The following is a 12,276-nucleotide window of genomic DNA, read 5'->3' as shown; positions in this document are numbered from 1 at the left end:
TACATATATATATACATATATATATACATATATATATATTTCAAACCATTAATTGCATCTGAAGAAATGTGTTTCCTTAATATTTTTTTAAAGAAATACTGCTTTTCTAAAGATAATCCTAATCTAGTTTTCTTTTTTAGCCTTAAGATACACAAGATATTTGCTCAAACAAAATGGAAGAGAAAACCTAAGCATGTTTATATCTTAATCACATAAAAAAAACCCAATGTATTCTGAAAATGCATATAATGATAAATTATTGTTGTTAGATAACAAATAAATATGGAGAATATGTCTGGGCCACAAGAAAATAAATAATTTATCTTGATTTATTATTATTATTTATTTTTTTACAAATGCCATTTAATCAAAACAAGGCCTTGTATTTGTGATGATTGGTGTTCCTTCAGAAATGAGATAAATCTCTGCTCACAATGGCAGTGATATTCTCATTTAGCAGCTCATTGAACAAAAGTACTTCATCATTTTCTTATTGGCTGTAAAATACTTCAAGTCAAATTTGCGACACTCGGCCCAGACTCATTGGAAATGACTAATGATTGGGGCTGAGGCTGGAAAAAACGCGGCGGCGGCGGTGGCGGTGTCAGGTCTCCTCACCTCACACTTGTTTTTCATTTTTCTGTTCGCTGAATCAGAAAGAAAAATTAATATGCAGCAGGTTTCAAAGCAGACTTATGCTGTGTGGTGAAACAAAATCAGTCAAAAAAAAAAAAAACCAAAAAAAAAAAACCAAGTACGTGTTTGTTCCCATCAGAAAAATAAACAGTTTCTGTGGAGTTTGTAACTTCTGGGCTCCAGGTCCAGGAGGAGAGTCAGACTTCCTGTGGTTTTGATGCGGCCACAATCTGAGGTTCAATTAACCTGCAGCAGTGTTTGCTTCTGCAGATCGCTGTGTGGAACTCCTACCGAGGGATGAGTCTGATGGAGTCCAGCCGAGACAAGAATAACAATGTGACGGACTCTATGGCCAACAGGACTCTGATCGTCACCACTATACTGGTGAGGGCGGGGTGAGGGCGGCGGGGGACATCAACGTCAGACAAAAAAACAAAAAAACAAATCGATGTTGTTAGGGACATGCTGCATCTGGTTCACTAACCTTTTTAGTCTTCAGTACCTGTTCTCCAGTTCCTATTTTAATAAAAACCTAAATGATGTCTTTTTTTTTTTCGTTCTACAGGAAAATCCGTACGTGATGTATAAAAAATCCGACAAAGAGCTGGTGGGCAACGATCGGTTCGAGGGCTACTGCCTGGACCTGCTGAAGGAACTCTCCAACATCCTGGGCTTCACGTACGAGGTCCGACTGGTGGTTGATGGGAAATATGGAGCCCAGAATGATAAGGGAGAGTGGAACGGCATGGTTCGAGAGCTCATCGACCACGTGAGGATCACTGATTTTTTTTTTTTTTTTTACCTTTGCAGCAGCTAGCTTTTACGACAATCTTCTTCTTCTGTCTTCTTCTGCAGGTTGCAGATTTGGCCGTGGCTCCTCTGACCATCACGTACGTCAGAGAGAAAGTCATCGACTTCTCCAAACCCTTCATGACTCTGGGGATCAGCATCCTGTATCGCAAACCCAACGGCACCAACCCCGGCGTCTTCTCCTTCCTTAACCCTCTGTCCCCGGACATCTGGCTGTACGTGCTGCTGGCCTGCACCGGGGTCAGCTGTGTGCTCTTTGTGATCGCCAGGTGAGAGGTCACACCTGAGGTCAGGGTTCATGCAGTACAGATTTACCTCTTCAAACACATCAACATACTTTTAAACTCTTCATTAATATGTTTTCTAGATAACCTAGCATTATTTACCCCTATTTCTGGCTATCCTTTAGCATAGTTTTGTTTTGGATATTTTTAAAAGATAATTTTCCCATTTTTATATTGTTAAAATAAAACATCTCTGCAATATTTTTTAAATGCTAAACTAGGCTTCAGAATCCAAATTCAACACATTTTAAAAACCGGTCCAGAGCAGAAACCCTGGATGTTGACGGTTAGATGGAAAAGTGAGGGAGTTTCAGAGGATTTTTGGATAAGCAGTAAATCTCATGCAAACTGTTTGACTGTCGCATCATTAAGTCCACAGTCATGGCTGATTTGTCAGGGACGCTCAGAGAAACCTACGGGGGGAAAAAAATCTGCGTTCTCCTTCACTGAACCAACTTTCAATTTTTTTTGTAGTTGTTTAAAAAAAATATAAAAAATATGTTTCTATCTTCTGCCTGCTGCCAGTTCGACTTTAACTGTGGCTGTTGTGGAGGAGGAATAAACGGAGCTTCTTTTTTTTCTCTCAGATGTTAAATCTGTTGAAGCTGTTTTTGTCAAAACAAGGTTATTTCAGCGTGGATGCAGATCAGGCAGAAGTGTTGATTAGCAGCTGTGTGTGAATTGAATGGAAATTAAGTTGTGCACGTGGCCTTGATGAGACAAAAACATCATGTTTTTGTTTTATTTTAATCCATGGAAATGAAGTTGTGCACGTGGCCTTGATGAGACGAAAACAAATGTATCATGTTTTTGTTTTATTTTAATCCATACTTTTACCCACATGTCTTTAAAATATTGATTGATTAGTAATTGCAGCCTAACATTAAGTAATGTGATTTTTTTGTTTTGCTTTGTTTTTCTTTCTCCAATTCTTTGTTGTTTTATTTTTTTAATTTTTAATATTTTATTATATATATATTTTTTTCTAATTTTTAAGCAATTCTTAGGTATTGTAAAGTCTACATTTGTTCATATTGAGCTTTTTCTTTAACTGTTAAATTAGTCTTTCGTATTAATGGCGTTCCTGAGTTAACTCTCATGAAACATGTTTCACAAAGGTTATATTTGATCTTTTTCTTAGTAGTATTCAGCCATTATGTTGTTATTAACATGCATTATGTCATTATGTTGTTATTAACATAACAACATGATATGTTCTTATGTTAATAAACTATTTTAGTATAAGTAAATGCATATGTTAAACATGTATGCTAATTTTGGCTAGCTTTAGCTTTAGCATTCAAGTCTTAATTTAAGTTAATTTAAAGAACATGTATGCTAAATTTGGCTAGCGTTCAAGTCTTAATTTAAGTTAATTTATTCTTTTTTTTAAATCTATACCAAAACATTTAGACTTGGTGAGTATTACATATATTTTGCCTTGGTATTATACACATATACAAACCTATTATACTGTAATACTAGCTGTGTTTCCGCTGAGTAGACATTATCCTTTACTGTTAAGTCGAAGTCGTCTCGTTGCCTGAATCATTGAATCAACTCCAGTTCTACCTGAACGGTTTTGTCTGCTTCCTCGTTCTTTCTCTAATATTTCCTGTTATTTCGTTGCAGGTTTACTCCGTACGAGTGGTACAACCCACACCCCTGCAACCCCTCGTCCTCTCTGGTCCAGAATAATTTTACGTTACTCAACAGTTTCTGGTTCGGCATCGGAGCGCTCATGAGGCAAGGTAGGAAGCTGAACGTCTGAGTTGTTACCATGGATTTAATGTCTTAAATACAATAAATGATATAATTATATTAATCCATGACAAAGTGCTTGAGCCCAGATTATGAACGTGCAGATTAGGCAGGTCGTTCTACCAATGAATCCATTCAAAACAAAAGGGGATTATTCAAACACATCTGTGTCAGACACGACCCAAAGACCTGAACAGAACCGACCTTCATCCCTAAAAACAAATCTGCAGTTATTTCTCGTCGTTATTCTTTTCCTTCATCTTCAATAAGCGCTGTATTAAATTAGATATTGAGTCTGAAGCAGCGCCTCACTCTGGAGTGTGAGGAGCTTTTCATCAAACACTTGATGTAATCAAGTATCTTCTACAGAACAGAGTAAGTCGGCCTCATCCTGAGCTTCAAAGGAAACAAGAGTTGGAACTGAAACAACAACAACAACAACAACAGCAGCAGCAGCAGTAGTAGGACTCTCAGTGAGAAGAGAACTGACGGGATAAGAGTCCTCTTTTAAACCCTTCAAAGTAAGCTTTAAAAAATACCCCACGTAAATATTAAAGAGAAGTTTCTGAATTTAATTTAAACAGAGAAACCCACCCCTCTCCCTCCTTCCTCCCAGCACAAAAATCACTACTTATGAGATTTGCTATTTGTCAAAGAGCTGAAAAGGTCAGCGAGAAGAACTCCGTTCAACGGTTTTTAAAACTTCAAACTTCTGCCTGGTACTTTCCGATTTTTCTGATCTAGTCCCCTTGAAACGACTCCCACATCATGTGCGCAGAATTATGTGACAGTCCAGGGTGGACTTGACCCCCACCGCCCTCGAGGCAGAAGATTTGGGGAGGATCAGTGTGACACGCCTGATAAACTGACTGACAACAGCAGGAAATGGCTACAGAGGATGAAATGTTGTGATGCTGCTGACAGCAAACCACATTTGTCAGATTTGTCCGTTCTTCAGAGACGTGTCGGTTTTAATAAATGTGCAGACGAGAGAGAGGGAGAGAGAGAGAGAGAGAGAAAGAAAAGCTGCTAACGCTGTAGCAGCCCTCATTCTGACCTTAGGATTGAACTCTGATTATTAATCATTAGCAGTAGGACTACATTGACCTTGATAAAGAACATTTTGATCAAATAGCAAATTCAAACTGACAACTGAATAAGTGGGCAGATATACAGGTGAACGTAAATCCAAATATTTTTTTTATTTTTTTATAAAGCAAAGCAGACTGAATCTTTTTAAAAAAATTTTTTATAAAGCAAAGCAGACTGAATCAACTCAGTCAGTGAGAAACGCCAATGAAAACAAATGTGTTTTTAACAAAGATTTAAAAACATGTGGTGCCCGGCTCCGTCTGAAGCCCCTGAGCTTTAGCCTCGTCTGCAACACAACTAGGAGCAGCTGATCAGCTGACCTGTGTGTGTGTATTTTCCATCTATATTTACCTGTCCATTTATCATATTTGACACATATATAAACATATTTTTCCAATGACTCTAAACCTGTGGTTCCTCCACATTTTTGTCCACAGTAAACTAAACGAAATTTTTCTTTTTCTTTTTTTTCTCTGTTCGTCCTCTGTTGCATCATCCACACACACACACATATATTTTCTTGTCCGTTCCCTTATTTTGTATTCCGATCTATTTTACTCTCTGACTCAGACGTGTTTCTTCTGGAACTTTGTGTTTCAGACCAAACAGTTTCAGCTCAGGAAGAAAAAAAAAACCTGTTGTGAAAAGTCTGTCTGTTGGAGTTGAAAAATCCATATCTGTAGAGTGTTTCTAACTACACATTGATGTGTGTTCACCATCATTTAGCTTCTTACTTCCAGTCCTAATCTGCCTGGTCTCTCTCTCATCTGTGTCCTCCGTCTCTGTCTCTCCAGGCTCCGAGCTCATGCCCAAAGCCCTGTCCACCCGTATAGTCGGTGGAATCTGGTGGTTCTTCACCTTGATCATCATCTCCTCCTACACCGCCAACCTGGCTGCCTTCCTGACGGTGGAGAGAATGGACGCGCCCATCGACTCGGCGGACGACCTGGCCAAACAGACCAGGATCGAATACGGAGCAGTGAGGGACGGATCCACCATGACCTTCTTTAAGGTATAGATGCAGATTACTCCTCTTGGATTATGTTGTAATGACAGGTTGTATCGTAATTATAATATAATTTGGCTATTGTTTTGGCTAATATTTAGCCATTTCTGCTAAATTTTAGCTATTTCAGGGGCTATTTTAGCTATACATTTTATATATTTTGCTTAGGATATGCTATCATTGACTTATTGTCTGGTATTTATTTTTTAAGCATTGACTTTTTTTTCTGATTGTTACTTAATTAATTTGCCAAATTTTGGCTTCAGTTTTTTATTTAGGTTTTTATTTTTAGTATTTTACCATGTTTTTAGATTTTTTGTTTTTGTTTTAAATAAATACAAATGTCAATATCATCAAATGAGATTCATGTTTGTTCCCTGAGCTCCTCTTACTTCCTGAATCTTTGCCAAAGATGGTTTGAAAGCCACACCTTCAGACAGTAGTGAAGATATATTTACTCTCCCTAATAAAACACAGCTCCGATGCATCAAGAGATGAAGCAGATGAGGATAAAATGGAAATGCTGCCTTTTGGAGTTTTTTTTATTTTTTCTTGGTTTTTAGTGGATGTCATTACTGAAGGTCTGTTACCTCAAATGACACAAAGTGTCCAGATGTCCTGAGGCAGCTCCATCACTTTTCTTTCCCACACCTCCATTCTTCCTCCTCACATCCTGGTGCCTCAGCAGGAGTGATCCAGGCAGGACTTTATCCTCCCAGATTGCAGCCAGTGATTACGGCCGCCCGGGTAGAGAGAAGCAAGCTGTGTTGATGGCATGAACAAATTAAATCAGCTGGGGGAGATTTAGAGCACAGCTGTCCCATTTTTTGTTTCAGGCTGAGGAGAAGGACATTAAAACACACAATTACTTCAGGAAGAAAACTCCTTTATTTGAAAAAACAAACAAACAACAAAACAAAACAAAAAAAACACCAACTCACCTCTAACACGTGTAGTGTCCACATCTGTCTCTACCTGCTGACACCCGTTTGACTCCTTTGGCAGAAATCAAAGATCTCCACCTACGAGAAGATGTGGGCCTTCATGAGCAGCAGGAAAAACACGGCGCTGGTGAAAAACAACCAGGATGGAATCACCCGGGTCCTGACCACGGACTACGCCATGCTGATGGAGTCCACCAGCATCGAGTACATCAGCCAGAGGAACTGCAACCTCACGCAGATCGGCGGTCTCATCGACTCCAAGGGTTACGGTGTTGGAACTCCCATCGGTAAGAAGCAGGAAACGTTCTCTTACCGTGATTTCATTACAGTCGTTAAAGTACTGACTGTATTTACTAACAATGTGTGGTAATAGACCTCTACTTATATATGTGTAAATATATATATGCATATATGTGTATGTATGTATACATATATGTAGGTATGTATACATATATATGTGTATGTGTATATATATGTATATGTGTATGTGTATATATGTATATATGTATGTATACATATATGTATATATGCATACGTATATATGTACAGTATATATGCCTATATCTATATATACATGTGTATATTTGAATATATATATTTATGTATTCACTCTATACATATGTTTTTTATTTACATACACATACTCAAAGAGACTCCATTTATGTATACCGATTGAAGATATTTTAAACATATATATTTTTTACTTTTTCCAGTGATGTCACTGGACCAGTTTCCTCTAAAGCGCTTCATTTTTCACATTCTTCACAGACAGTCTACAAGTTTTGTGTTCGTTTCTTTCAGTGTCGCAGAGGGACAGATCCCAGGTTTAAATCAGTTGGTGACATTTCTCTCCGAGACCAAAGTTTGGACTCATTCTTTAACTTCCTCACACGCCCAGACAGAGCGGGAGACATATTTATGATTGTCTTTCTCACAGTTATTGCTCTCTCCACACAGTTAGCCTCAAAAGTTGGTTAAAAGATGCCATAAACAAGCACTTAGTGTACTGCTCAAATCACATCCATACAAAACCTCTTCTGAGGTTATTAAAAAACTTTCTGGGAGGAGCTGAGGACAAGAATGGAATTTCAATGTCTCTTCTTTTAAAAGGTGGCTTTGTGCCTCAAAAGCAAACTTCCAATTTCTTTTGGAATCTGCAGTTCTCCTGTTCTTCCAATATTGAAGTGTGCAGAGCAGTTGTCCCAGATCGTCTACTTGCAGATTTACTTCCTTTCAAAGCTCTGGCACCTGCTTTGTGCAAATGCCCACGTGAGATTTGGACTTGTTTGGAGGATTAAGAACCCAAATGGCCAGCGGCTGATGGTTTGCAGTAAGAATGTAAAAATAAGTTCTAAATATTGCTGTTCATAGTTGTGCAAATAGTTTTTTTTTATTTACTCACAATTGATTTAGTAACTATTAAACATGGTCCTGTTTAGTTGAACACAGCAGCCATTCACACACAGGAATTTAAGAAAGACCCACAAAGATTTTCTGTAACAGCTCTGGGTTGCTCTCTTTTATTTTTTTATTTTTATTTTTCCACCAATTGGAAGAGTATTTAATTGTTTTGCCTGTCATCGCTGCATAGACAAACAAAGACAAATTATTCGCAGTAATGCTAGGTTTCAGACCAATTATGTGAAATTGGATCGATACCAAACACAGACACAAACAACATTTCGTTTTTACACCTACATGTTGGCTTTTAATCTAATGTCTCTCTGGTGTCTCCGGACTGGAGGACGAAACCAGAGTTAGTAGAGAAAAAAAAAACCCACGCAAATACAGTTTGTAAAAATAAATATTGCCCAGTAATGTTCCCAAGTGGAAGTGAGGTTCACACCACAGATACTTCTGTTACTTCTGTCACAGATACTTCTGTTAACCCGCGGGCCTGCTGTATCGACCTGAAAATGACCAGTAAATAGCAGAAAATGTCCATAACTGCAGAGCGGGGAGTGAGCGGGAGGTTTGTCTTCAACAGAGTCCAGGAAACAACAGGAAGTTCTCACCACCGACCTGACACTGAGGCTGCACTCACGTCAGCACATTATTCATGATCCTGTTGATTCCACTTCTGCTGCTGTTGTTTTTTTTTTTCTTTTTTTTTTTGCCTACCTCTGCTCCGACTGTAAAAACAGAAAATATTCTGCCATGTTGAAAATAATGGTCCCTGCAGGATGGATCGGCACGATGGGCAACAAACAGACAGAGCCCTGCAGACGGAAAATGTAATGTTTTCTCATTTTGTCGCCTCCTGTTCAAGACTGTTGTTACCGCTCAAGTCGACTTTTATTTAGCGCTGCAGCAGCATCAGTGAACAACCGCCCCATGTTGAGAAGTGGAATGGACTGTAGCCCATGGTGTTTTGACCTGGAGAGTATTTTTTTAAGAATTTTTCAGTTTTTACATGACAGTTCACAAACTAAGGCCCAGGGGGCCGGATGCGGCACGTTCAGCTTTTTTAATCCGGCCCGCCAAACTTTTCCAAATGATATAATTTATTTTTATTATCAATATACTTCTGCCTTGTCCCTGCAATACCCACACTTCCCCAATAGATGGCGTGAAAAATGATAAGTGCGTTTTAGCATTTTAGCCTTTATGCATGACTTTTACATGTCATTCATCGACTAGCACGTAGACTAAGCTCATGCCTAGTCTACATGCATACTATTACAAAATACTGCAAAATTGTATTCAAAGTACTCTGAAGTGGCTAAATATCATCAAAAATTTAAATAATACCAATCACAACTTCCAGCCCACAGATGCTGGGATTAAATGTATGTAAAAATATATTTAATGATCAAAATCCATTAAAAATAAATGTAACAGTGCCCTGTCAAAAGCTTTAATTTCCTACACTGCTGTGATGTCGTTGAATCTGTGATTAGAGAAGGAAAAAAAATCACTTAACCCTCCTTTAATGCCATTAGAAAATCAGAGAAAAGAGTTGACGAGTGGGATATTTTCTGCCTTCATCCGCTGACACCCAGCTGGTTACCACACTGCAGGGGAGCCACTGAGCGTTGTACTTGAAGATGTTTTATTCATTCCCTCCCGACCTGTGCGGGGTACTTTCAAAAGCACAACGTGAATGCTAAAGTATTCTCACAGGGGCAAAATGAGTTTGGCCTCAGGCCACGTCACAACAACCAATCGAATTTAGACAAATCTCAGCCTGGAATTTTGTCAAGTAAGTGGCACGCAAAGAGGTCTACTTCAAAGTTTTTGAGAACAATCCACTGAGGAGAGATGAAGCACGTTTTATAAAACTACTTAAGAAAACAGTTCAAAGTACAATTTCTGTGTTTTAATCCTAAAATGTGAGCTCATTCGTTACAAACACAACAGCTGAAACCAAATGTGTCTGAGCTCTGTCGTTTTTTTTTTTTACTCTCCAGGCTCTCCGTACAGGGACAAAGTGACCATCGCCATCCTCCAGCTGCAGGAGGAAGGGAAGCTGCACATGATGAAGGAGAAGTGGTGGAGAGGTAACGGCTGCCCCGAGGAGGACAACAAGGAGGCCAACGCTCTGGGCGTGGAAAACATCGGTGGAATATTTATCGTCCTGGCTGCTGGTCTGGTTCTGTCTGTGTTCGTGGCCATCGGAGAGTTTATTTACAAGGCCCGCAGGAACGCAGACATAGAGGAGGTGAGTGTGGGTGAAGAGCACTTTGTATTTCAGCAGAATGGCAACAATAATGACAGGAACCAGATTCAGTGGGAAATCAGGCCTACAGGGGCTGCTGTTGTCCTGTTTTCACCTTTTGTTTTTTTTTTTTTGTAGTTTTGCATCTATTTTGATCTGTTTTTGTGTCTCCGTCCTTTTTTCTCTTTTTCTTTTTTTTTCCACTGCATGCTCCCATCAGGCCTTCTGTTTCTTTTACGGGGTTCAGTCCCGTCAGTTTCAGCGCCGCGACTCCGCCTCCTCGTCCTCCAGCAGCTCTTTAACTACCGATCTGGAGAGCGGCAGGCTGCTGGCTGATTACGCAGAGTAACCATGGCAACATGCTAACAACACAATCTCTAAACCAGAGGTTTGTAACTAGGTGTCTCCTCCCTACTGCCCCCTGTCTGCACCGCTGTGTCTGTATTGGTTATGACCTAACTTACTAACTACCATAACTAACTTATTTTAGGTTCACACAAACTGTTTCGACCTCTACAGTTCACACCGGTTGAGTAGTTATTCCAGCTGAAGGATTTTATTCCACGTGCGTCATTCCAGCCTCCGTAGTTACTGTGTACGTAAGCCTGTGGGAAATCAAATGATAGGAGAAGTTATTTAAAAACATTTTCTTCCTCATTAAACCGTGGTTTGGTTGGCTGAAATTTGGATAAGAGCGATGGAGGAAGGTGCTGAGTGAGGACGTCCCCTGACACAGACCTCCAGTTATCATTTTACACAGGAACGCTGCGGAGGAATCTGTGAGCGCGGCTAATGATGGAATCACCGAGGAAACTTGAAATCTAATGTCATTACTGCAAAACCACTGGAGTGAAAGAGGGAATATAGGTATTAAAAAAGTCAGCTTAAGTACTTGATCTTATCTCAAAGTCATATTTTCCACCATAAGCTAAGCGCTATCCCTAACTGTTACATTCACTGCTAACTTCCATCTGTCTGTGTCCTCTCACATTAATGTTAGTTTAATGGAATATTCTGGCTAACCTCAAACTATTCCAGGCCCTGCTTAGCACCTTTGACTCAATCGCCATTGTTACACAGTTACCTTGGTTACCGCGGCTATTTCTCATCTATGTTTCAGCTAACGTAGCCGATCGCTAGCCAGCGTTTAATTAATTAACGGCATTTGGTAAACTTTTATACATCTCAAAATATTTGGAGTATTTTTTTCTATTACTGTTCGCAAATTCAGCTAACATTTTTTTTTCTGAGAGGCTAACATTTCTATTGGTAACATTGCAATTATTATTTACAAGTACTGTAAATGTTTTCTTTTCTTTCTATTTTTTTCTGGGATATTTTTACTAATTTTAGAAGGGCTAACTTTTAGTTATTTTTTTTATAAAAAAAATTACATTTTTGCGGATTTACTTTTTTGTTTTTTTCCATCGTCATTTTTTTTATTTGATGTTTATACTTATTATTTTATATGTATATTGGTATATATATATATGTATATATATATAATTTTTTTTTTTACAACTTCTGTGTCCTGAAACTGTTTGCTAACAATTATTTTAAAGTCATCTGGACGACTGAGGGAGTGTCGACCCGACCCTGGTGTAGTGCTGTAATCCACCCAGTCTGTCCCTAATGTAGTGGCCATTTTTCCTTCTGCTTGTCTTTGACAGTGTGTATCTTTTACTGCCCTCATGGAGGAGTTAGGAATTTCCCTTCAGTGTTACCGGGGAATCCGGACAAGATCCCAACTCCGCGGTGGAGCTACTGCGACCTGCATCTTCTGTCAACCCAAACCTACCACCAAAAGTGAAGGACGGATTCAAGAAGCTAGCACTTAGTGCTGAAAACAAAGATACAGACACACACACGCACCACACACACACACACACACACCTCTGTGTGTGGCCCATTCAATGGTGAAGCTGTTTCCTAATGTTGTAATGTTGTATAGTCCGTTGGCCTTGTGTCAACATTTATTTGTTCAGCAGAAGTGGTGAAGAGGAGTACGAAGGCCGTGTCGAAGTCAGATCCACCGCCGTTCCCTCAGTGTTGTACTTCGTTGTTCTAACTGTGTGTAAATGTGAC

At 39.2% G+C, this 12,276-nt stretch overlaps 1 protein-coding gene across 4 annotated transcripts in view; it reads left to right on the top strand.

The window, feature by feature from the left end:
* Positions 1–12,233, top strand: part of grik1a (glutamate receptor, ionotropic, kainate 1a) — a 34,914-nt gene extending 22,681 nt beyond the window's left edge. For 2 of the 4 annotated variants that reach the window (XM_008333242.3, XM_025065721.1), the window contains 9 exons: positions 907–1,020; positions 1,202–1,405; positions 1,492–1,715; positions 3,363–3,481; positions 5,378–5,595; positions 6,595–6,820; positions 9,944–10,194; positions 10,412–10,579; positions 11,862–11,998. In XM_008333242.3, the coding sequence (XP_008331464.1) occupies positions 907–1,020; positions 1,202–1,405; positions 1,492–1,715; positions 3,363–3,481; positions 5,378–5,595; positions 6,595–6,820; positions 9,944–10,194; positions 10,412–10,540 (1,485 nt within the window). In that variant the 3' untranslated portion in view covers positions 10,541–10,579; positions 11,862–11,998. Of the gene's footprint in view, positions 1–906; positions 1,021–1,201; positions 1,406–1,491; positions 1,716–3,362; positions 3,482–5,377; positions 5,596–6,594; positions 6,821–9,943; positions 10,195–10,411; positions 10,580–11,861 lie in introns of all 4 variants that reach the window. The other 2 variants (XM_025065722.1, XM_025065720.1) reach the window with 1 other exon arrangement.
* The last annotated feature ends 43 nt before the right edge of the window (positions 12,234–12,276 follow it).

Source organism: Cynoglossus semilaevis, chromosome 19 (assembly GCF_000523025.1).
Source record: "Cynoglossus semilaevis isolate Cse_v1.0 chromosome 19, Cse_v1.0, whole genome shotgun sequence".
Lineage (NCBI taxonomy): Eukaryota > Metazoa > Chordata > Actinopteri > Pleuronectiformes > Cynoglossidae > Cynoglossus > Cynoglossus semilaevis.
Note: the sequence above shows the minus strand (reverse complement) of the source record. Positions and strands in the feature narration are given on the sequence as shown.